We start from the raw sequence: 27,890 nt of genomic DNA on the forward strand, positions 1-27,890 counted from the left end.
GCTTCCACTAAATTGAAATAAATTACTCCAAATCGCCTGTCTTCATTCATCCAGTAATTCATTCGTTCGTTCATTCATCCACTCAGCTTTGCACCCTATAGGCTACCCCTCACCGCTCCCTCCCTCCATCCTTCCTTCCCAGAGCCGCTGGCTTTTTAGAACCATTTTTAACATTTCTTCTAATGTTAACCGCTTTTGATTTTGCTCTCCTTTGGGTGGAAATGTTTTCTCTCCGCTGTCTCCGGCCCCACCCGTTTTTTGTTTTGTTTTGCCTCAACGTTTTCGGCAAAGGTGGACTTAATCTTTGGAGGAGCACTGTGACGGTGCGCTGTCGCTGTCACATCGACACAGGGAGCATCACTCATTACCATATTTGATTAATTCGGTGTGCAGCCGACGAGCTGTCATGATGAAGCACTCGGGGCGAGCAGCTGTGGCTATGATGCGGATGATAGGATGTAGTAACAACGGTCGCTTTGCGCGCAATTTTCTCCACAGCGACTGTGTTATTGACGAGAAGACGGTAGTTCTACAGAAGAAGGATAATGAGGGATTCGGGTTTGTGCTGCGAGGGGCGAAAGGTAGGAGACGGACCCTTAACTTAGTGTCTGTCTTGTTGCTCCCTTGTTGTGTTCATGTGTCGTCCCCGGTCCACGTTGCAATATTTGTTTCCGTTGCGTCAGTGATGAGAATCACACACATATTGCTTATTATGCACCATGCTGTTTTGAACACCCACTTTCCTTCCATAGAAATTCCAATACTCCCCCCTTCTGTTGACGACCGTGTGATAGTTTTTGTGTTGAAGCTCATTCTCAAGTCAGCTCTGCCCCATATCATGTTTTGTGTGACCACCATAATAAGTTTAATATTGGTGCCTATAAGAGCCTATAATAACTGAATAACTACTGATATTCTGTTGACTTAAACAGCTTCCCGTCACAAACATATGTGCCTGATCAAGTAGACAATTATTTCAAATCTCATACCCAGAGTTTCTGCATCTGCTCTATAGAGTAGAAATGAACATACGCTACTGTATTGAATGAGCAGACTAACAACGGCCTTTGGAGTTTTCTTCATGGCTGATTTATTGCAAGTGTCACTTGTCACCACCGGTTTCTTGGAGGTGCTGTGACTTCAGTTCTGCAAGAGAAAGATGCTACACAGTATTCATGTGACATCTGTAGCAATCTGCAACATCTAAACTGAAGTCAACTTTGACGTGACTTTGCTGATATTTGTAAAAAAAATATTTTAAAAAATCTGCTTGCATAGGTTTAGGTGTGTAGTATATGGCATGCGATCCTGTCAGATCTGCAGTTTGTCAGATCTGCAGTTTGAGACACACGCACACACAGCTCTCTACTGAACTGTACACAGTCAGTGCAGGGAATTTCTTTGGACCAGGTCTGGAGGGGTGAATGACGCGTCTCCCTAGCTCCAAACCTCTGCTGCAGCCCCAGCCCTTAGCCCACAGTCTCTGTCGCTGTCCCTGGCCAGACAGCATGATTATGCCACTAAGCTGTGATTACATTGCCATTGTTTTCTACATGCATGTTTTCCGTGTCTTACTGATAATTACATTGCGTTAGGATGATCCCGTCTAAATACAAATGTTACTGCAATATTGCTGTAATGATGTTCCTGCATGTGTTACCGTATATCGTCAATGCACGCACAGCTTCCATGTCCATGTGTTTGTGCGCACACGCAACACGGTTTGCAACGTCGTCATATTATTTGGTCCAGTAAAACATGTTTTCCATTTCCCAGATGGTGTCTGTTTTGAATGTTGACATTCCAAGGTGTCTATTCCACGTTACACTGTTGTGTTGAATTGAATTGAATGACATGTACTACATATGTGCAGTAATGATACTGTCCCAGTGACATTGCTTCCCTGCATTTCTCACTTTCTCTTCTCTCTCTCTGACTTTACCTGGGACGTTGCCTGGCCCTGCTCACCCACCCCTCCAGCGGACACGCCTATCGAGGAGTTTACTCCCACCCCTGCCTTCCCCGCCTTGCAGTACTTGGAGTCTGTGGACGAGGGCGGGGTTGCGTGGCGGGCGGGGCTTCGCAACGGAGACTTCCTCATCGAGGTAAGGAAACATAGTCTTTCTCAATTCATCTCTCCTCGATTGCTTGTGTGCTCTCTCCTTGCCTCCTCCATAAAATGCATTGGAAAAGAGGGTCTGATGGGCCTACTTCTCCAGTACGGTTGAGAGGGAGGCGAGGAGATGGGATGTGAGGATTCAAACGTTCCTTCCTGAACTTGGAAGATTCCTTTTCAGTGTGAAGAATTTGTGATGATTATGTATCTTTTGAAACTGGATGGGAGGTCTGTCTGAAAGCATTTATGAATGTGGGCCCGACAAGCTCCATAAGCATGGGTCTCTTTTGTTGGGATTTAGGGTAGTTTACTCCATTTAGCATTTAGAGTTTTGTTTGACCCAGACAATAATGGCTTTCAGAACAGAACAGCCAATTCTGGCATAGTTTTCTCTGCCTCCAAGTGAAGTGAACCTCAAAGTGAGTTATAAAAGTCTGGATAAGCTCCAGAAAGATTCCTCATGAACATACTTAATGAGAAATCTGTGTTCTGTTAATGCTGAAATAATGAATACTACGCTACTGTGCCGAAATATTGTTTTTTGGCCGCACCTCGTCTCATGTTGGTTGAAGCGCTGTCTGCTCCCCTCCTGAACTACTGTAACGTCCTCAGAGTTGTGCTCAGAGTCACTCCCAAGCAGTACACTGTCCAGTTCTGTCTGTCAGTCTTTTTTGGTTGTAAGGCGATTTGAGTTCATCCCCAAGCATAGCCTGAAATCCAAACCGATACGTTCCATTTCACTGTTGTTTCCCCAAACGTAACAGGATGAACAGTTAAATTCCAGGCTAACTCAGTCACTATGGATTAGATTTCCACTTGAACACAGCACATGCTGTAGTATTGCGTAGCACTCACCTCCTCTTGCTGTGGATTTATCTTCCCTTTGTCAAGACAGTGCCTCACCTAAATTCTTTATTTCTTTACTTCATTGTCTTAACATTTGACCACAACAGGTTGTGGTTGAACAGACCCTCTGGTCTAGTAGTTGAGATGAATGAATGCTTGAACAGACTAGGGAGATGAGAGGTCCGTTCCAGTTCATCCTTTTTTCCATGGCTGTCACTTCAGTTCTATGTCAGCAAAACAAATGCATTTTGCGCTTGAAAAATTCAGAACTCCAACTCAGCATACTCCGTGTGCTGTGTGAATGTTTTATAGGCACGTCCTAGATTTCTTCCGTGTCGGTGTTCTTCAGTGTGTTACTTCAACAGAACTACAATGAGATTGTATTTCTAGGGTTACTTCAACAGGGACGGGTGGAAGTCATTTTGTACTAAAAGGCAGAATAGAGGGGAGATAACGATTGGCCATCTGTCTTCCTAGAGCATACAGACGCCATGTTCATGGACTCATTGGGCGCTGAACAGCCTGTGTTTTTAAAATCAGCTGTCAGAGCAGGACGGTGATGATGTTACAAAACAAGGGGGGGAGAGACATCAACTACACTGTAAAAATAGACAGAGTCAAAACACAGTGATTGTGTAACGAAACCCTGAAAAGTAGTGTACCTAAACTGCGATGTGGTGTTTTGGCGGTTGTTTGAACGTAAACACAACGTGTACGTGTTCTGATACACAGAAAGTATTTTTTTTAAACAGAATAGAAGTACTCTGAAACACCCAAAGGGGTTATTCAAAACACACAAAAATATGTTTGTTTTTTTGTTGCAGACTGTCTCTCATATAGTCAAGTGGTTTAGAAATGCAAATGGTTTATAGCCAGAATATTGATTGATGATAAGGGCCGATGGAGAATAGGTTTTTTCCACCTTCATTCTTTTCAGTGATTTATTTATTTAGACAGATTAGAAACAAGAGGGAAACAGGTAAGGAGTGAAAGTGGGACAGGTAGAAGTGGGAATTCAACCTCAAACTTGAATTGGAATCTCATTGTAATTTTACACACTCAACCAGACAGCCGCACTGTAAAAAAATATATTATGGGGTGAGTTGAAATTGACAAAACAAAAAAACAGCAACATATAATTAATATAAATGAATGTAAGTCATTTCAATGTTTTGTTAATTTCATTTGACCCCAAAAATGTAAGAATGAATCCAACGTAATATGTTGCTCCAAATGTCAGTGTCTTTTATGAGGACAACCAAAGACAGAGGACATTGAATGATTTAACTCATTGGATGTCTGGTTCTAATCTCCTATCTTGCTCTGTTTTGAAAGTGTTGTGTGTGTGTGTGTGTTTAAAAAATGCTCAGACTTAATTTATTTTTACGCAATGTTGTTGCATGTTTGACGAGAGAAAGGTATACTTCTATATGAGTATTAAGCAGCTCGTTGTACCATGAGGCGCAATGGATCATGATGAACGGATATCAAAACCGTCAGGCAAAATGACGTTGAGTGATGAGACCACCCATTCCTACATTTCCAGCTTTAAATGGTAGAGGTAATTACAGTATCCTGCCATTTGTTATGTAAAACCTCTAGTTACTGCTGGCGAATGGAGCCCTGAGCTCAACAATGCCTGCCAAAATGTGTTAAACTGGCAAGTGACCAGATACATAAATCAGTGTTAAACATCAAAATATTCCAGAAGAAGGGATCTAATTCTTCACTAGACAGGAGGTGAAACACCATAACAGTTTTTAGAAGCTACAGAAAGAGGAAACGACACCAAAAGAGAGGGGATCTAATTCTGCATGGTTTCAAAAACGTCTCAGGATGGTGTGTTTCAGTACCACAGCAAAGTTAAGGTTTCATCTCCTTCGCATTGGTGGCAGCTCAGTTGCCACTAGTTTTGGTGTTACAAAACACTTCATTGTAACAGTTTTGAATAGAGTACAGTGGTGTATGTCTTGCAGCTAAACTAATATCGTCCTAACACTTCCCATATTACTGTATAGTCAAGCTAGAGATAGCCCCAGGGAATTGTCCCTTTGCGTTCAAAGTTGTTGTCGTGCTATTACAGTCTATTAATCATGGGAAGCTTTAAGATTTGTCACACTTCTCCCGTCTTTTTGGTGATTATTCCTCAGAATAGGATTTGATCTTGATTTGATGTCATCCAACTAGCCAATAATGTACAGCATTGCCCATGAAATATTACATTATTTAGCTCAACAGTAAATTCCTGTCAAATAGTATGATGACATTACAGCAAATCTGTGCCCTGGTTGGGGGACAATGGCAGTCTCGGGAGTTCACAGCTTACTCTTGTGTGTTTTGGTGCTCTGCTTGGTCATCCCCAACAGACCATCTCCTATGTCCTTGCAGGCTGCCACTAAACCCCTGTTTAATGGTCCAGTTAATACTTGAGATGTGGATAGCTTTGGGAACGGGGATGGAGGGTTTAAAGCCTGTCGGGTGTTGTGGGTGCGTGTAGGTGAAGTTTTTTTTTATTTATTTTTTTATTTTACCTTAACCAGGTAAGTCAGTTAAGAACAAATTCTTATTTTCAATGACGGCCTAGGAACAGTGGGTTAACTGCCTGTTCAGGGGCAGAACGACAGATTTGTACCTTGTACCTTGTCAGATTTGTACCTTGAACTTGCAACCTTCCGGTTACTAGTCCAATGCTCTAACCACTATGCTACCCTGCCTAGCACCCCCTCTCGCCTGTCTCTTATTCCCTTCACTCTATCAGTGATCTGTCTCGTATTCCCTTCACTCTATCAGTGATCTGTCTCTTATCCCCTTCACTCTATCAGTGACCTGTCTCTTATTCCCTTCACTCTATCAGTGATCTGTCTCTTATCCCCTTCACTCTATCAGTGACCTGTCTCTTATCCCCTTCACTCTATCAGTGATCTGTCTCTTATTCCCTTCACTCTATCAGTGATCTGTCTCGTATTCCCTTCACTCTATCAGTGATCTGTCTCTTATTCCCTTCACTCTATCAGTGATCTGTCTCGTATTCCCTTCACTCTATCAGTGATCTGTCTCTTATTCCCTTCACTCTATCAGTGATCTGTCTCTTAGGCCCTTCACTCTATCAGTGATATGTTACTATTAGGAGTGTGAATGTTAATATGTTAAAACAAAATTGAGATCCTTAATGTTAGGAAAATAAATATATAAAACCTGTGAGGAAGAGGCAAACTTTAGGCTACTTTGGTGAATTTGCGAGGCATGCAAGATAAGACTTTGCGATATAAAGATGACCAAATCAAATGTTATTTGTCACATGCACCAAATACAACTTCTGTAGACTTTACAGTGAAATGCTTGCTTATGAGCCCTTCCCAATAATGCTGAGTTTAAAAATAACAATGCTAATTAAGTAGTAATACAAGAGTAATAAAATAAAGCACACAAGAATGGAGCAGGGAGTACCAGATCAAAACAGGGAGTACCAGTATATACAGGGAGTACCAGGGAGTACCAGATCAAAACAGGGAGTACCAGATCAAAACAGGGAGTACCAGTATATACAGGGAGTACCAGGGAATACCAGATCAATACAAGGAGTACCAGTGTATATACAGGGAGTACCAGATCAAAACAGGGAGTACCAGATCAAAACAGGGAGTACCAGATCAAAACGGGGAGTACCAGATCAAAACGGGGAGTACCAGATCAAAACGGGGAGTACCAGATCAAAACGGGGAGTACCAGATCAAAACGGGGAGTACCAGTATATACAGGGAGTACCAGGGAGTACCAGACCAATACAGGGAGTACCAGGGAGTACCAGATCTATACAGGGAGTACCAGGGAGTACCAGATCAATACATGGAGTACCAGTATATATAGGGAGTACCAGGGAATACCAGATCAATACAAGGAGTACCAGTATATACAGGGAGTACCAGGGAGCACCAGTATATACAGGGAGTACCAGTATATACAGGGAGTACCAGATCAATACAGGGAGTACCAGTATATCCAGGGAGTACCAGGGAGTACCAGATCAATACACGGAGTACCAGTATATACAGGGAGTACCACTATATACAGGGAGTACCAGGGAGTACCAGATCAAAACAGGGAGTACCAGATCAAAACAGGGAGTACCAGATCAAAACAGGGAGTACCAGATCAAAACAGGGAGTACCAGATCAAAACAGGGAGTACCAGATCAATACAGGGAGTACCAGTATATCCAGGGAGTACCAGACCAATACAGGCAGTACAGGGAGTACCAGATCAAAACAGGGAGTACCAGTATATACAGGGAGTACCAGATCAATACAGGGAGTACCAGATCAAAACAGGGAGTACCAGATCAAAACAGGGAGTCCCAGGGAGTACCAGATCAAAACAGGGAGTACCAGGGAGTACCACATCAATACAGGGAGTACCAGTATATACAGGGAGTACCAGTATATACAGGGAGTTCCAGGGAGCACCAGTATATAGAGGGAGTACCAGTATATACAGGGAGTACCAGGGAGTACCAGACCAATACAGGGAGTACCAGGGAGTACCAGTATATACAGGGAGTACCAGTATATACAGGCAGTACCAGGGAGTACCAGATCAAAACAGGGAGTACCGGTATATACAGGGAGTACCAGATGAAAACAGGGAGTACCAATATATACAGGGAGTACCAGTATATACAGGCAGTACAGGGAGTACCAGATCAATACAGGGAGTACCAGATCAATACAGGGAGTACCAGATCAATACAGGGAGTACCAGATCAATACAGGGAGTACCAGATCAATACAGGGAGTACCAGATCAAAACAGGGAGTCCCAGGGAGTACCAGATCAAAACAGGGAGTACCAGGGAGTACCAGATCAATACATGGAGTACCAGTATATACAGGGAGTACCAGTATATACAGGGAGTTCCAGGGAGCACCAGTATATACAGGGAGTACCAGTATATACAGGGAGTACCAGGGAGTACCAGACAGACCAATACAGGGAGTACCAGGGAGTACCAGTAAATACAGGAAGTACCAGTATATACAGGTAGTACCAGGGAGTACCAGATCAATACAGGGAGTACCAGATCAATACAGGGAGTACCAGATCAATACAGGGAGTACCAGATCAAAACAGGGAGTACCAGTATATACAGGGAGTACCAGTATATATAGGGAGTACCAGGTTATACCAGATCAATACAAGGAGTACCAGTATATACAGGGAGCACCAGTATATACAGGGAGTACCAGATCAAAACAGGGAGTACCAGTATATACAGGGAGTACCAGATCAAAACAGGGAGTACCAGTATATACAGGGAGTACCAGTATATACAGGGAATACCAGTATATACAGGGAGTACCAGATCAATACAGGGAGTACCAGGGAGTACCAGATCAATACAGGGAGTACCAGTATATACAGGCAGTACAGGGAGTACCAGATCAATACAGGGAGTACCAGATAAATACAGGGAGTACCAGATAAATACAGGGAGTACCAGATCAATACAGGGAGTACCAGATCAATACATGGAGTACCAGTATATATAGGGAGTACCAGGGAATACCAGATCAATACAAGGAGTACCAGTATATACAGGGAGCACCAGTATATACAAGGAGTACCAGATCAAAACAGGGAGTACCAGATCAAAACAGGGAGTACCAGATCAAAACAGGGAGTACCAGTATATACAGGGAATACCAGTATATACAGGGAGTACCAGATCAATACAGGGAGTACCAGGGAGTACCAGATCAATACAGGGAGTACCAGATCAATACAGGCAGTACAGGGAGTACCAGATCAATACAGGGAGTACCAGATCAATACAGGGAGTACCAGATCAATACAGGGAGTACCAGACCAATACAGGGAGTACCAGATCAATACAGGGAGTACCAGGGAGTACCAGATCAATACATGGAGTACCAGTATATATAGGGAGTACCAGGGAATACCAGATCAATACAAGGAGTACCAGTATATACAGGGAGTACCAGGGAGCACCAGTATATACAAGGAGTACCAGGGAGTACCAGATCAAAACAGGGAGTACCAGATCAAAACAGGGAGTACCAGATCATACAGGGAGTACCAGTATATACAGGGAGTACCAGGGAGCACCAGTATATACAGTGAGTACCAGGGAGTACCAGATCAAAACAGGGAGTACCAGATCAAAACAGGGAGTACCAGTGTATATATAGGGAGTACCAGGGAATACCAGATCAATACAAGGAGTACCAGTATATACAGGGAGTACCAGGGAGCACCAGTATATACAGGGAGTACCAGATCAAAACAGGGAGTACCAGTATATACAGGGAGTACCAGTATATACAGGGAGTACCAGATCAATACAGGGAGTACCAGATCAATACATGGAGTACCAGTATATATAGGGAGTACCAGGGAATACCAGATCAATACAAGGAGTACCAGTATATACAGGGAGTACCAGGGAGCACCAGTATATACAGGGAGTACCAGATCAAAACAGGGAGTACCAGTATATACAGGGAGTACCAGATCAAAACAGGGAGTACCAGTATTTACAGGGAGTACCAGATCAATACAGGGAGTACCAGGGAGTACCAGATCAATACAGGGAGTACCAGTATATACAGGCAGTACCAGGGAGTACCAGATCAATACAGGGAGTACCAGATCAATACAGGGAGTACCAGGGAGTACCAGATCAATACAGGGAGTACCAGGGAGTACCAGATCAATACATGGAGTACCAGTATATACAGGGAGTACCAGGATGTACCAGATCAAAACAGGGAGTACCAGATCAAAACAGGGAGTACCAGTGTATATATAGGGAGTACCAGGGAATACCAGATCAATACAAGGAGTACCAGTATATACAGGGAGTACCAGGGAGCACCAGTATATACAGGGAGTACCAGATCAAAACAGGGAGTACCAGTATATACAGGGAGTACCAGATCAATACAGGGAGTACCAGATCAAAACAGGGAGTACCAGATCAATACAGGGAGTACCAGGGAGTACCAGATCAATACAGGGAGTACCAGATCAATACAGGGAGTACCAGGGAGTACCAGATCAATACAGGGAGTACCAGATCAATACAGGGAGTACCAGATCAATACAGGGAGTACCAGATCAATACAGGGAGTACCAGACCAATACAGGGAGTACCAGGGAGTACCAGATCAATACAGGGAGTACTAGGGAGTACCAGATCAATACAAGGAGTACCAGTATATACAGGGAGTACCAGGGAGCACCAGTATATACAGGGAGTACCAGATCAAAACAGGGAGTACCAGTATATACAGGAAGTACCAGTATATACAGGGAGTACCAGATCAATACAGGGAGTACCAGATCAATACAGGGAGTACCAGGGAGTACCAGATCAATACAGGGAGTACCAGATCAATACAGGGAGTACCAGATCAATACAGGGAGTACCAGATCAATACAGGGAGTACCAGATCAATACAGGGAGTACCAGACCAATACAGGGAGTACCAGGGAGTACCAGATCAATACAGGGAGTACTAGGGAGTACCAGATCAATACAAGGAGTACCAGTATATACAGGGAGTACCAGGGACTACCAGATCAAAACAGGGAGTACCAGTATATACAGGGAGTACCAGTATATACAGGCAGTACCAGGGAGTACCAGATCAAAACAGGGAGTACCAGTATATACAGGGAGTACCAGGGAGCACCAGTATATACAGGGAGCACCAGTATATACAGGGAGCACCAGGTCAAAACAGGGAGTACCAGGTCAAAACAGGGAGTACCAGGTCAAAACAGGGAGTACCAGGTCAAAACAGGGAGTACCAGGTCAAAACAGGGAGTACCAGGTCAAAACAGGGAGTACCAGTATATACAGGGAGTACCAGATCAAAACAGGGAGTACCAGTATATACAGGGAGTACCAGATCAAAACAGGGAGTACCAGTATATACAGGGAGTACCAGATCAAAACAGGGAGTCCCAGGGAGTACCAGATCAAAACAGGGAGTCCCAGGGAGTACCAGATCAATACATGGAGTACCAGTATATACAGGGAGTACCAGTATATACAGGGAGTACCAGGGAGTACCAGACCAATACAGGGAGTACCAGTATATACAGGAAGCACCAGTATATCCAGGGAGTACCAGATCAAAACAGGGAGTACCAGATCAAAACAGGGAGTACCAGATCAAAACAGGGAGTACCAGATCAAAACAGGGAGTACCAGATCAAAACAGGGAGTACCAGTATATACAGGGAGTACCAGTATATACAGGGAGTACCAGTATATACAGGGAGTACCAGACCAATACAGGGAGTACCAGGGAGTACCAGATCAATACAGGGAGTCACTAGGGAGTACCAGACCAATACAGGGAGTTCCAGGAGTACCAGATCAATACAGGGAGTACCAGATCAATACATGGAGTACCAGTATCAAAACAGGGAATACCAGATCAATACAAGGAGTACCAGTATATACAGGGAGTACCAGGGAGCACCAGGGAGTACCAGATCAAAACAGGGAGTACCAGTATATACAGGGAGTATCCAGGGAGTACCAGTATATACAGGGAGTACCAGTATATACAGGGAGCACCAGATCAATACAGGGAGTACCAGGGAGTACCAGATCAAACAGGGAGTACCAGGTCAAAACAGGGAGTACCAGAGTCAAATCAATACAGGGAGTACCAGACCAATACAGGGAGTACCAGACCAAAACAGGGAGTACCAGACCAATACAGGGAGTACCAGACCAATACAAAGTACAGGGATCAATACATGTACCAGTATATATAGTACCAGGGAATACCAGATCAAAACAGGGAGTACCAGTATATACAGGGAGTACCAGATCAAAACAGGGACTAAGTCCCAGGGAGTACCAGATCAAAACAGGGAGTACCAGATCCAGGAGTACCAGATCATACAGGGAGTACCAGTATATACAGGAGTACCAGTATATACAGGGTACCAGTACCAGGGAGTACCAGACCAATACCAGGGAGTACCAGGGAATACCGGATCAATACAAGGAGTACCAGTATATCCAGGGAGTACCAGATCAAAACAGGGAGTACCAGATCAAAACAGGGGAGTATATACAGTACCAGTAAACAGGAGCACCAGATCAAAACAGGGAGTACCAGATCAAAACAGGGAGTACCAGTATATACAGGGAGTACCAGGGAGTACCAGATCAATACAGGGAGTACCAGTCAAAACAGGCAGTACCAGATCAAAACAGGGAGTACCAGATCAATACAGGGAATACCAGATCAATACAGGAGTACCAGTATATACAGGGAGTACCAGGGAGCACCAATACAGGGAGTACCAGATCCAATACAGGGAGTTCCAGGGAGTACCAGATCAAATACAGGGAGTACCAGATCAATACATGGAGTACCAGTATATATAGGGAGTACCAGGGAATACCAGATCAATACAAGGAGTACCAGTATATACAGGGAGTACCAGGGAGCACCAGTATATACAGGGAGTACCAGATCAAAACAGGGAGTACCAGTATATACAGGGGAGTACCAGATCAAAACAGGGAGTACCAGAGTATAGGGAGTACCAGGGAGTACCAGATCAATACAGGGAGTACCAGATCAATACAGGGAGTACCAGGGAGTACCAGATCAATACAGGAGTACCAGATCAATACAGGGAGTACCAGGGAGTACCAAATCAATACAGGGAGTACCAGACCAATACAGGGAGTACCAGACCAATACAGGGGAGTACCAGACCAATACAGGGAGTACCAGACCAGTATATACAGGGAGTACCAGATCAAAACAGGGAGTACCCAGATCAATACAGGGAGTACCAGATCAATACAGTGGAGTACCAGTATATATAGGGAGTACCAGGGAATACCAGATCAATACAAGGAGTACCAGTATATACAGGGAGTACCAGGGAGCACCAGTATATACAGGAGTCAAAACCAGGGAGTACCAGATCAAAACAGGGGAGTACCAGATCAAAACAGGGAGTACCAGATCAAAACAAGGGAGTACCAGATCCAAAACAAGGGAGTACCAGATCAGTACCAGGGAGTACCAGATATATACAGGGAGTACCAGATCAATACATGGAGCACCAGTATATACAGGGAGTACCAGGGAGTACCAGATCAAAACAGGGAGTACCAGATCAAAACAGGGAGTACCAGTGTATATATAGGGAGTACCAGGGAATAACAGATCGGATCAATACAAGGAGTACCAGTATATACAGGGAGTACCAGATCCAGGGAGCACCAGTATATATACAGGGAGTACCAGATCAAAACAGGGAGTACCAGTACCAGATCAATACAGGGAGTACCAGTATATATATACAGGGAGCACCAGATCAATACAGGGAGTACCAGATCAATACATGGAGTACCAGTATATACAGGGAGTACCAGGGAGTACCAGATCAAAACAGGGAGTACCAGATCAAAACAGGGAGTACCAGATCAAAACAGGGAGTACCAGTCATATATAGGGAGTACCGATCAATACAGGGAGTACCAGATCAATACAGGGAATACCAGATCAATATAAGGAGTACCAGTATATACAGGGAGTACCAGGGAGCACCAGTATATACAGGGAGTACCAGATCAAAACAGGGAGTACCAGTATATACAGGGAGTACCAGTATATACAGGGAGTACCAGATCAATACAGGGAGTACCAGGGAGTACCAGATCAATACATGGAGTACCAGTATATATAGGGAGTACCAGGGAATACCAGATCAATACAAGGAGTACCAGTATATACAGGGAGTACCAGGGAGCACCAGTATATACAGGGAGTACCAGATCAAAACAGGGAGTACCAGTATATACAGGGAGTACCAGATCAAAACAGGGAGTACCAGATCAAAACAGGGAGTACCAGATCAATACAGGGAGTACCAGGGAGTACCAGATCAATACAGGGAGTACCAGATCAATACAGGGAGTACCAGATCAATACAGGGAGTACCAGATCAATACAGGGAGTACCAGATCAATACAGGGAGTACCAGATCAATACAGGGAGTACCAGATCAATACAGGGAGTACCAGACCAATACAGGGAGTACCAGGGAGTACCAGATCAATACAGGGAGTACTAGGGAGTACCAGATCAATACAAGGAGTACCAGTATATACAGGGAGTACCAGGGAGCACCAGTATATACAGGGAGTACCAGATCAAAACAGGGAGTACCAGTATATACAGGGAGTACCAGTATATACAGGGAGTACCAGATCAATACAGGGAGTACCAGGGAGTACCAGATCAATACATGGAGTACCAGTATATATAGGGAGTACCAGGGAATACCAGATCAATACAAGGAGTACCAGTATATACAGGGAGTACCAGGGAGTACCAGGGAGCACCAGTATATACAGGGAGTACCAGATCAAAACAGGGAGTACCAGTATATACAGGGAGTACCAGATCAAAACAGGAGTACCAGTATTTACAGGGAGTACCAGATCAATACAGGGAGTACCAGGGAGTACCAGATCAATACAGGGAGTACAAGTATATACAGGCAGTACCAGGGAGTACCAGATCAATACAGGGAGTACGAGATCAATACAGGGAGTACCAGATCAATCCAGGGAGTACCAGATCAATCCAGGGAGTACCAGACCAATACAGGGAGTACCAGGGAGTACCAGATCAATACAGGGAGTACCAGGGAGTACCAGATCAATACATGGAGTACCAGTATATACAGGGAGTACCAGGGAGTACCAGATCAAAACAGGGAGTACCAGATCAAAACAGGGAGTACCAGTGTATATATAGGGAGTACCAGGGAATAACAGATCAATACAAGGAGTACCAGTATATAACAGGGAGTACCAGGGAGCACCAGTCAAAATATACAGGGAGTACCAGATCAAAACAGGGAGTACCAGTATATACAGGAGTACCAGGGAGTACCAGTATATACAGGGAGTACCAGATCAAAACAGGGAGTACCAAACAGGGAGTACCAGATCAGAATACATACCAGGGGAGTACCAGTACCATATATAGGGAGTACCAGGGAATACCAGATCAATACAAAGAGTACCAGTATATACAGGGAGTACCAGGGAGCACCAGTATATACAGGGAGTACCAGATCAAAACAGGGAGTACCAGTATATACAGGGAGTACCAGATCAAAACAGGGAGTACCAGATCAAAACAGGGAGTACCAGATCAAAACAGGGAGTACCAGATCAATACAGGGAGTACCAGGGAGTACCAGATCAATACAGGGAGTACCAGATCAATACAGGGAGTACCAGGGAGTACCAGATCAATACAGGGAGTACCAGATCAATACATGGAGTACCAGGAGTACCAGGGAATACCAGATCAATACAAAGTACCAGTATATACAGGGAGTACCAGTATATACAGGGAGGAGTACCAGATCAAAACAGGGAGTACCAGTATATACAGGGAGTACCAGTATATACAGGGAGTCCCAGATCAATACAGGGAGTACCAGTATATACAGGGAGTACCAGATCAATACAGGCAGTACAGGGAGTACCAGATCAATACAGGGAGTACCAGATCAATACAGGGAGTACCAGATCAATACAGGGAGTACCAGATCAATACAGGGAGTACCAGACCAATACAGGGAGTACCAGGGAGTACCAGATCAATACAGGGAGTACCAGATCAATACATGGAGTACCAGTATATATAGGGAGTACCAGGGAATACCAGATCAATACAAGGAGTACCAGTATATACAGGGAGTACCAGGGAGCACCAGTATATACAGGGAGTACCAGATCAAAACAGGGAGTACCAGATCAAAACAGGGAGTACCAGTATATACAGGGAGTACCAGATCAATACAGGGAGTACCAGGGCGTACCAGATCAATACAGGGAGTTCCAGTATATACAGGCAGTACCAGGGAGTACCAGATCAATACAGGGAGTACCAGATCAATACAGGGAGTACCAGATCAATACAGGGAGTACCAGACCAATACAGGGAGTACCAGATCAATACAGGGAGTACCAGTATATATAGGGAGTACCAGGGAATACCAGATCAATACAAGGAGTACCAGTATATACAGGGAGTACCAGGGAGCACCAGTATATACAAGGAGTACCAGGGAGTACCAGATCAAAACAGGGAGTACCAGATCAAAACAGGGAGTACCAGATCATACAGGGAGTACCAGTATATACAGGGAGTACCAGGGAGCACCAGTATATACAGGGAGTACCAGGGAGTACCAGATCAAAACAGGGAGTACCAGATCAAAACAGGGTACCAGTACCAGTGTATATATAGGGAGTACCAGGAATACCAGATCAATACAAGGAGTACCAGTATATACAGGAGTACCAGGGAGCACCAGTATATATACAGGGAGTACCAGATCAGGGAGTACCAGAAAACAGGGAGTACCAGACCAATACAGGGAGTACCAGATCAATACAGGGAGTACCAGGGAGTACCAGATCAATACATGGAGTACCAGTATATATAGGGAGTACCAGGGAATACCAGATCAATACAAGGAGTACCAGTATATACAGGGAGTACCAGGGAGCACCAGTATATACAGGGAGTACCAGATCAAAACAGGGAGTACCAGTATATACAGGGAGTACCAGATCAATACAGGGAGTATCAAAACAGGAGTACCAGATCAATACAGGGAGTACCAGGGAGTACCAGATCAATACAGGGAGTACCAGTATATACAGGCAGTACCAGGGAGTACCAGATCAATACAGGGAGTACCAGATCAATACAGGGAGTACCAGATCAATACAGGGAGTACCAGATCAATACAGGGAGTACCAGATCAATACAGGGAGTACCAGACCAATACAGGGAGTACCAGGGAGTACCAGATCAATACAGTGAGTACCAGGGAGTACCAGATCAATACATGGAGTACCAGTATATATAGGGAGTACCAGGGAATACCAGATCAATACAAGGAGTACCAGTATATACAGGGAGTACTAGGGAGCACCAGTATATACAGGGAGTACCAGGGAGTACCAGATCAAAACAGGGAGTACCAGATCAAAACAGGGAGTACCAGATCAAAACAGGGAGTACCAGTATATACAGGGAGTACCAGATCAAAACAGGGAGTACCAGTATATATAGCGAGTACCAGGGAATACCAGATCAATACAAGGAGTACCAGTATATACAGGGAGTACCAGGGAGCACCAGTATATACAGGGAGTAACAGGGAGTACCAGATCAAAACAGGGAGTACCAGATCAAAACAGGGAGTACCCGTGTATATATAGGGAGTACCAGGGAATACCAGATCAATACAAGGAGTACCAGTATATACAGGGAGTACCAGGGAGCACCAGTATATACAGGGAGTACCAGATCAAAACAGGGAGTACCAGATCAAAACAGGGAGTACCAGGGAGTACCAGATCAAAACAGGGAGTACCAGATCAAAAGGGAGTCAAAACCAGATCTATACAGGAGTACCAGGGAGTACCAGATCAATACATGGAGTACCAGATATACAGGGAGTACCAGACCAGGGAATAACAGATCAATACAAGGAGTACCAGTATATACAGGGAGTACCAGGGAGCACCAGTATATACAGGGATTACCAGATCAAAACAGGGAGTACCAGATCAAAACAGGGAGTACCAGTATATACAGGGAGTACCAGATCAATACAGGGAGTACCAGATCAATACAGGGAGTACCAGGGAGTACCAGATCAATACAGGGAGTACCAGTATATACAGGCAGTACCAGGGAGTACCAGATCAATACAGGGAGTACCAGATCAATACAGGGAGTACCAGATCAATACAGGGAGTACCAGATCAATACAGGGAGTACCAGACCAATACAGGGAGTACCAGGGAGTACCAGATCAATACATGGAGTACCAGGGAGTACCAGATCAATACATGGAGTACCAGTATATATAGGGAGTACCAGGGAATACCAGATCAATACAAGGAGTACCAGTATATACAGGGAGTACTAGGGAGCACCAGTATATACAGGGAGTACCAGGGAGTACCAGATCAAAACAGGGAGTACCAGATCAAAACAGGGAGTACCAGTATATACAGGGAGTACCAGATCAAAACAGGGAGTACCAGTATATATAGCGAGTACCAGGGAATACCAGATCAATACAAGGAGTACCAGTATATACAGGGAGTACCAGGGAGCACCAGTATATACAGGGAGTACCAGGGAGTACCAGATCAATACAAGGAGTACCAGTATATACAGGGAGTACCAGGGAGCACCAGTATATACAGGGAGTACCAGATCAAAACAGGGAGTACCAGATCAATACAGGGAGTACCAGACCAATACAGGGAGTACCAGGGAGTACCAGATCAATACATGGAGTACCAGTATATATAGGGAGTACCAGGGAATACCAGATCAATACAAGGAGTACCAGTATATACATGGAGTACTAGGGAGCACCAGATCAATACAAGGAGTACCAGTATATACAGGGAGTACCAGGGAGCACCAGTATATACAGGGAGTACCAGATCAAAACAGGGAGTACCAGTATATACAGGGAGTACCAGTATATACAGGGAGTACCAGATCTATACAGGGAGTACCAGGGAGTACCAGATCAATACATGGAGTACCAGTATATATAGGGAGTACCAGGGAATACCAGATCAATACAAGGAGTACCAGTATATACAGGGAGTACCAGATCAAAACAGGGAGTACCAGTATATACAGGGAGTACCAGTATATACAGGGAGTACCAGTATATACAGGGAGTACCAGATCAAAACAGGGAGTATATACAGGGAGTACCAGGGAATACCAGATCACCAGTACCAGTATATACAGGAGTATCAAAACAGGGAGTACCAGATCAATACAGGGAGTACCAGGGAGTACCAGATCAATACAGGGAGTACCAGTATATACAGGCAGTACCAGGGAGTACCAGATCAATACAGGGAGTACCAGATCAATACAGGGAGTACCAGACCAATACAGGGAGTACCAGACCAATACAGGGAGTACCAGACCAATACAGGGAGTACCAGGGAGTACCAGATCAATACAGGGAGTACCAGGGAGTACCAGATCAATACATGGAGTACCAGTATATATAGGGAGTACCAGGGAATACCAGATCAATACAAGGAGTACCAGTATATACAGGGAGTACCAGGGAGCACCAGTATATACAGGGAGTACCAGGGAGTACCAGATCAAAACAGGGAGTACCAGATCAAAACAGGGAGTACCAGATCAAAACAGGGAGTACCAGATCAAAACAGGGAGTACCAGATCAAAACAGGGAGTACCAGATCAAAACAGGGAGTACCAGATCTATACAGGGAGTACCAGATCTATACAGGGAGTACCAGATCTTTACAGGGAGTACCAGATCCATACAGGGAGTACCAGATCTATACAGGGAGTACCAGTATATATAGCGAGTACCAGGGAATACCAGATCAATACAAGGAGTACCAGTATATACAGGGAGTACCAGTATATACAGGGAGTACCAGTATATACAGGGAGTACCAGGGAGCACCAGTATATACAGGGAGTACCATATCAAAACAGGGAGTACCAGATCAAAACAGGGAGTACCAGATCAAAACAGGGAGTACCAGTATATACAGGGAGTACCCGATCAAAACAGGGAGTACCCGATCAAAACAGGGAGTACCAGTATATACAGGGAGTACCAGTATATACAGGGAGTCCCAGATCAATACAGGGAGTACCAGTATATACAGGGAGTACCAGGGAGCACCAGTATATACAGGGAGTACCAGATCAATACAGGGAGTACCAGACCAATACAGGGAGTACCAGACCAATACAGGGAGTACCAGACCAATACAGGGAGTACCAGGGAGTACCAGATCAATACAGGGAGTACCAGGGAGTACCAGATCAATACATGGAGTACCAGTATATATAGGGAGTACCAGGGAATACCAGATCAATACAAGGAGTACCAGTATATACAGGGAGTACCAGGGAGCACCAGTATATACAGGGAGTACCAGATCTATACAGGGAGTACCAGATCTATACAGGGAGTACCAGATCTATACAGGGAGTACCAGATCTATACAGGGAGTACCAGATCTATACAGGGAGTACCAGTATATACAGGGAGTACCAGATCAAAACAGGGAGTACCAGTATATATAGCGAGTACCAGGGAGTACCAGATCAATACAGGGAGTACCAGATCAATACATGGAGTACCAGTATATATAGGGAGTACCAGGGAATACCAGATCAATACAAGGAGTACCAGTATATACAGGGAGTACCAGGGAGCACCAGTATATACAGGGAGTACCAGTATATACAGGGAGTACCAGATCAAAACAGGGAGTACCAGTATATACAGGGAGTACCAGATCAATACAGGGAGTACCAGGGCGTACCAGATCAATACAGGGAGTTCCAGTATATACAGGCAGTACCAGGGAGTACCAGATCAATACAGGGAGTACCAGATCAATACAGGGAGTACCAGACCAATACAGGGAGTACCAGATCAAAACAGGGAGTACCAGATCAAAACAGGGAGTACCAGATCAAAACAGGGAGTACCAGATCAAAACAGGGAGTACCAGATCAAAACAGGGAGTACCAGATCAAAACAGGGAGTACCAGATCTATACAGGGAGTACCAGATCTATACAGGGAGTACCAGATCCATACAGGGAGTACCAGATCTATACAGGGAGTACCAGTATATATAGCGAGTACCAGGGAATACCAGATCAATACAAGGAGTACCAGTATATACAGGGAGTACCAGTATATACAGGGAGTACCAGTATATACAGGGAGTACCAGGGAGCACCAGTATATACAGGGAGTACCATATCAAAACAGGGAGTACCAGATCAAAACAGGGAGTACCAGATCAAAACAGGGAGTACCAGTATATACAGGGAGTACCCGATCAAAACAGGGAGTACCCGATCAAAACAGGGAGTACCAGTATATACAGGGAGTACCAGTATATACAGGGAGTCCCAGATCAATACAGGGAGTACCAGTATATACAGGGAGTACCAGGGAGCACCAGATCAATACATGGAGTACCAGTATATATAGGGAGTACCAGGGAATACCAGATCAATACAGGGAGTACCAGATCAATACAGGGAGTACCAGACCAATACAGGGAGTACCAGACCAATACAGGGAGTACCAGGGAGTACCAGATCAATACAGGGAGTACCAGGGAGTACCAGATCAATACATGGAGTACCAGTATATATAGGGAGTACCAGGGAATACCAGATCAATACAAGGAGTACCAGTATATACAGGGAGTACCAGGGAGCACCAGTATATACAGGGAGTACCAGATCTATACAGGGAGTACCAGATCTATACAGGGAGTACCAGATCTATACAGGGAGTACCAGATCTATACAGGGAGTACCAGTATATACAGGGAGTACCAGATCAAAACAGGGAGTACCAGTATATATAGCGAGTACCAGGGAGTACCAGATCAATACAGGGAGTACCAGATCAATACATGGAGTACCAGTATATATAGGGAGTACCAGGGAATACCAGATCAATACAAGGAGTACCAGTATATACAGGGAGTACCAGGGAGCACCAGTATATACAGGGAGTACCAGTATATACAGGGAGTACCAGATCAAAACAGGGAGTACCAGTATATACAGGGAGTACCAGATCAATACAGGGAGTACCAGGGCGTACCAGATCAATACAGGGAGTTCCAGTATATACAGGCAGTACCAGGGAGTACCAGATCAATACAGGGAGTACCAGATCAATACAGGGAGTACCAGACCAATACAGGGAGTACCAGATCAATACAGGGAGTACCAGGGAGTACCAGATCAATACATGGAGTACCAATATATATAGGGAGTACCAGGGAATACCAGATCAATACAAGGAGTACCAGTATATACAGGGAGTACCAGGGAGCACCAGTATATACAAGGAGTACCAGGGAGTACCAGATCAAAACAGGGAGTACCAGATCAAAACAGGGAGTACCAGATCAAAACAGGGAGTACCAGTATATACAGGGAGTACCAGGGAGCACCAGTATATACAGGGAGTACCAGGGAGTACCAGATCAAAACAGGGAGTACCAGATCAAAACAGGGAGTACCAGTGTATATATAGGGAGTACCAGGGAATACCAGATCAATACAAGGAGTACCAGTATATACAGGGAGTACCAGGGAGCACCCGTATATACAGGGAGTACCAGATCAAAACAGGGAGTACCAGTATATACAGGGAGTACCAGATCAATACAGGGAGTACCAGGGAGTACCAGATCAATACATGGAGTACCAGTATATATAGGGAGTACCAGGGAATACCAGATCAATACAAGGAGTACCAGTATATACAGGGAGTACCAGGGAGCACCAGTATATACAGGGAGTACCAGATCAAAACAGGGAGTACCAGTATATACAGGGAGTACCAGATCAATACAGGGAGTACCAGATCAATACAGGGAGTACCAGGGAGTACCAGATCAATACAGGGAGTACCAGTATATACAGGCAGTACAAGGGAGTACCAGATCAATACAGGGAGTACCAGATCAATACAGGGAGTACCAGATCAATACAGGGAGTACCAGATCAATACAGGGAGTACCAGATCAATACAGGGAGTACCAGACCAATACAGGGAGTACTAGGGAGCACCAGTATATACAGGGAGTACCAGGGAGTACCAGATCAAAACAGTGAGTACCAGATCAAAACAGGGAGTACCAGTATATACAGGGAGTACCAGATCAAAACAGGGAGTACCAGTATATATAGCGAGTACCAGGGAATACCAGATCAATACAAGGAGTACCAGTATATACAGGGAGTACCAGGGAGCACCAGTATATACAGGGAGTACCAGATCTATACAGGGAGTACCAGATCTATACAGGGAGTACCAGATCTATACAGGGAGTACCAGATCTATACAGGGAGTACCAGTATATACAGGGAGTACCAGATCAAAACAGGGAGTACCAGTATATATAGCGAGTACCAGGGAGTACCAGATCAATACAGGGAGTACCAGATCAATACATGGAGTACCAGTATATATAGGGAGTACCAGGGAATACCAGATCAATACAAGGAGTACCAGTATATACAGGGAGTACCAGGGAGCACCAGTATATACAGGGAGTACCAGTATATACAGGGAGTACCAGATCAAAACAGGGAGTACCAGTATATACAGGGAGTACCAGATCAATACAGGGAGTACCAGGGCGTACCAGATCAATACAGGGAGTTCCAGTATATACAGGCAGTACCAGGGAGTACCAGATCAATACAGGGAGTACCAGATCAATACAGGGAGTACCAGACCAATACAGGGAGTACCAGATCAATACAGGGAGTACCAGGGAGTACCAGATCAATACATGGAGTACCAATATATATAGGGAGTACCAGGGAATACCAGATCAATACAAGGAGTACCAGTATATACAGGGAGTACCAGGGAGCACCAGTATATACAAGGAGTACCAGGGAGTACCAGATCAAAACAGGGAGTACCAGATCAAAACAGGGAGTACCAGATCAAAACAGGGAGTACCAGTATATACAGGGAGTACCAGGGAGCACCAGTATATACAGGGAGTACCAGGGAGTACCAGATCAAAACAGGGAGTACCAGATCAAAACAGGGAGTACCAGTGTATATATAGGGAGTACCAGGGAATACCAGATCAATACAAGGAGTACCAGTATATACAGGGAGTACCAGGGAGCACCCGTATATACAGGGAGTACCAGATCAAAACAGGGAGTACCAGTATATACAGGGAGTACCAGATCAATACAGGGAGTACCAGGGAGTACCAGATCAATACATGGAGTACCAGTATATATAGGGAGTACCAGGGAATACCAGATCAATACAAGGAGTACCAGTATATACAGGGAGTACCAGGGAGCACCAGTATATACAGGGAGTACCAGATCAATACAGGGAGTACCAGATCAATACAGGGAGTACCAGGGAGTACCAGATCAATACAGGGAGTACCAGTATATACAGGCAGTACAAGGGAGTACCAGATCAATACAGGGAGTACCAGATCAATACAGGGAGTACCAGATCAATACAGGGAGTACCAGATCAATACAGGGAGTACCAGATCAATACAGGGAGTACCAGACCAATACAGGGAGTACTAGGGAGCACCAGTATATACAGGGAGTACCAGGGAGTACCAGATCAAAACAGTGAGTACCAGATCAAAACAGGGAGTACCAGTATATACAGGGAGTACCAGATCAAAACAGGGAGTACCAGTATATATAGCGAGTACCAGGGAATACCAGATCAATACAAGGAGTACCAGTATATACAGGGAGTAGCAGATCAAAACAGGGAGTACCAGTATATACAGGGAGTACCAGTATATACAGGGAGTACCAGTATATACAGGGAGTACCAGTATATACAGGGAGTACCAGATCAATACAGGGAGTACCAGGGAGTACCAGATCAATACAGGGAGTACCAGTATATACAGGCAGTACCAGGGAGTACCAGATCAATACAGGGAGTACCAGATCAATACAGGGAGTACCAGATCAATACAGGGAGTACCAGACCAATACAGGGAGTACCAGACCAATACAGGGAGTACCAGGGAGTACCAGATCAATACAGGGAGTACCAGGGAGTACCAGATCAATACATGGAGTACCAGTATATATAGGGAGTACCAGGGAATACCAGATCAATACAAGGAGTACCAGTATATACAGGGAGTACCAGGGAGCACCAGTATATACAGGGAGTACCAGGGAGTACCAGATCAAAACAGGGAGTACCAGATCAAAACAGGGAGTACCAGATCTATACAGGGAGTACCAGATCTATACAGGGAGTACCAGATCTATACAGGGAGTACCAGATCTATACAGGGAGTACCAGATCTATACAGGGAGTACCAGATCTATACAGGGAGTACCAGATCTATACAGGGAGTACCAGATCAAAACAGGGAGTACCAGTATATATAGCGAGTACCAGGGAATACCAGATCAATACAAGGAGTACCAGTATATACCAGGAGTACCAGTATATACAGGGAGTACCAGTATATACAGGGAGTACCAGATCAAAACAGGGAGTACCAGATCAAAACAGGGAGTACCAGATCAAAACAGGGAGTACCAGTATATACAGGGAGTACCCGATCAAAACAGGGAGTACCAGTATATACAGGGAGTACCAGTATATACAGGGAGTCCCAGATCAATACAGGGAGTACCAGTATATACAGGGAGTACCAGGGAGCACCAGTATATACAGGGAGTACCAGGGAGTACCAGATCAATACAGGGAGTACCAGGGAGTACCAGATCAATACAGGGAGTACCAGGGAGTACCAGATCAATACAGGGAGTACCAGTATATACAGGCAGTACCAGGGAGTACCAGATCAATACAGGGAGTACCAGATCAATACAGGGAGTACCAGATCAATACAGGGAGTACCAGACCAATACAGGGAGTACCAGACCAATACAGGGAGTACCAGGGAGTACCAGATCAATACAGGGAGTACCAGGGAGTACCAGATCAATACAAGGAGTACCAGTATATACAGGGAGTACCAGGGAGCACCAGTATATACAGGGAGTACCAGGGAGTACCAGATCAAAACAGGGAGTACCAGATCTATACACGGAGTACCAGATCTATACAGGGAGTACCAGATCTATACAGGGAGTACCAGATCTATACAGGGAGTACCAGATCTATACAGGGAGTACCAGTATATACAGGGAGTACCAGATCAAAACAGGGAGTACCAGTATATATAGCGAGTACCAGGGAATACCAGATCAATACAAGGAGTACCAGTATATACAGGGAGTACCAGTATATACAGGGAGTACCAGTATATACAGGGAGTACCAGTATATACAGGGAGTACCAGGGAGCACCAGTATTTACAGGGAGTACCAGGGAGTACCAGATCAAAACAGGGAGTACCAGATCAAAACAGGGAGTACCAGTATATACAGGGAGCACCCGATCAAAACAGGGAGTACCAGTATATACAGGGAGTACCAGTATATACAGGGAGTCCCAGATCAATACAGGGAGTACCAGTATATACAGGGAGTACCAGGGAGCACCAGTATATACAGGGAGTACCAGGGAGTACCAGATCAATACAGGGAGTACCAGGGAGTGTTGTTTTTCTTTGGGTGGCCTCTGGTTCTAGCTGCTCCATTTTATTACAGATGTTGGCCAGCCAATACTTCATTTAAAGAAGCAGACCAATGCTGCTATGTAGTTGATTGTGCCAGGCATATAGCCCAATAACCTATTGTGACACTGTAGTCTAGGTTACTTTAGTGATCCACTGTTGTCCACTGTGACAGTAGCTCAAGTTGTAGATGCTGTCCACTGTGATGTGGTGCTGAATCTCTGATTGTCTCTGTTACAGTGTGTTTCCTTACTTTAGCACTCTGGCATATAGCTGTATGCTGGAAAGAAAATACCAACACCACATGTATATGTATATTGTATACAGTGCATTCGGAATGTATTCAGACCCATTGACTTTTTCCACATTTTGTTACATTACAGCCTTATTCTAAAATGGATTTAATAAAAACATTTCCTCATCAATCTATACACAATACCCCATAATGATAAAGCGAAAACAGGTTTTTTGACAAATGTATTACAAAAAAAAGTATTCAGATCCTTTGCTATGAGACTCAAAATTGAGCTCAGGTGCGTCCTGTTTCCATTGATCATCGAAGGAAGGATGAATGGAGCAAAGTACAGAGAGATCCTTGATGAAAACCTCCTCCAGAGTGCTCTGGACTTCACCGACCCTAAGTACACAGCCAAGACAATGCAGGAGTGGCTTCGGGACAAGTTTCTGAATGTCCATGAGTTGCCCAGCCAGAGCCCGGACTTGGAACCCATTCGAACATCTCTGGAGAGACCTGAAAATAGCTGTGCAGTGACACTCCCCATCCAACCTGGCAGAGCTTGAGAGGATCTGCAGAGAAGAAGAAACTCAAATACAGGTGTGCCAAGCTTGTAGCGTTATACCCAAGAAGACTCAAGGCTGTAATCGCTGCCAAAGGTGCTTCAACAAAGTACTGATTAAAGGGTCTGAATACTTATGTAAATGTGATATTTCCATTTGTATTCTTTTATGCATTTGCAAAAAAAAAAAAAAAAAGTAGTATTCATGGAGTATCGTGTGTATGTTGATGAAGGAATAAAACAATTTAATCCATCTTAGAATAAGGCTGTAACATAACAAAATGTGGAAAAAGTCAAGCGGTCTGAATGCTTAACGAATGCTCTGTATGTATATTGAATATGTATATTGAATGCACCAATTCAGTATACTGTGTTTCATCTCGTCTCCTCTCTCGCCTCTCCGCTTATTGTCTCCTCACGGTTGTAGCCTACTCTTTCTCGGTTGTTTTTCCAGATAGACACATAGCCCTGCGTTCTGTCAAAGCCCAGTAAACAGAGGACTGTTGTCAGTGAGCTTGTCAGCTTTTCGTTGCTAACGGAATTATTCAACATTTGGTCCAAATGAGCATTCAAGCTGCATGAACACCAACCTATCCATGAGGTACACACACAGCAGTCAAATTAAGTGGCTGTATATGCTTAGGTGAATGCTGAAGGAATTACTGAGGAAGTGGGAAGCCCATATGGTCACAGCAGGTTGTAATATGGTTAGTTAATGCACATAGTGGATGTACAGTTGAAGTTGAAGTTTACATTCACTTAGGTTGGAGTCATTAAAACTAGTTTTTCAACCACTCCACAAATTTCGTGTAAACCTACTATAGTAGTTTTGTCAAGTCG

At 44.5% G+C, this 27,890-nt stretch overlaps 1 protein-coding gene across 1 annotated transcript in view; it reads left to right on the forward strand.

Annotated features, from left to right (window-relative positions):
* Nucleotides 1–27,890, forward strand: part of shank2b (SH3 and multiple ankyrin repeat domains 2b) — a 144,625-nt gene that overhangs the window by 64,686 nt on the left and 52,049 nt on the right. The window contains 2 exon segments of the mRNA XM_065009875.1: nt 499–581; nt 1,981–2,105. Coding sequence (XP_064865947.1) covers nt 499–581; nt 1,981–2,105 — 208 coding nt within the window.

This window comes from Oncorhynchus nerka, linkage group LG25, assembly GCF_034236695.1.
Source record: "Oncorhynchus nerka isolate Pitt River linkage group LG25, Oner_Uvic_2.0, whole genome shotgun sequence".
NCBI classification, from domain to species: Eukaryota; Metazoa; Chordata; class Actinopteri; order Salmoniformes; family Salmonidae; genus Oncorhynchus; species Oncorhynchus nerka.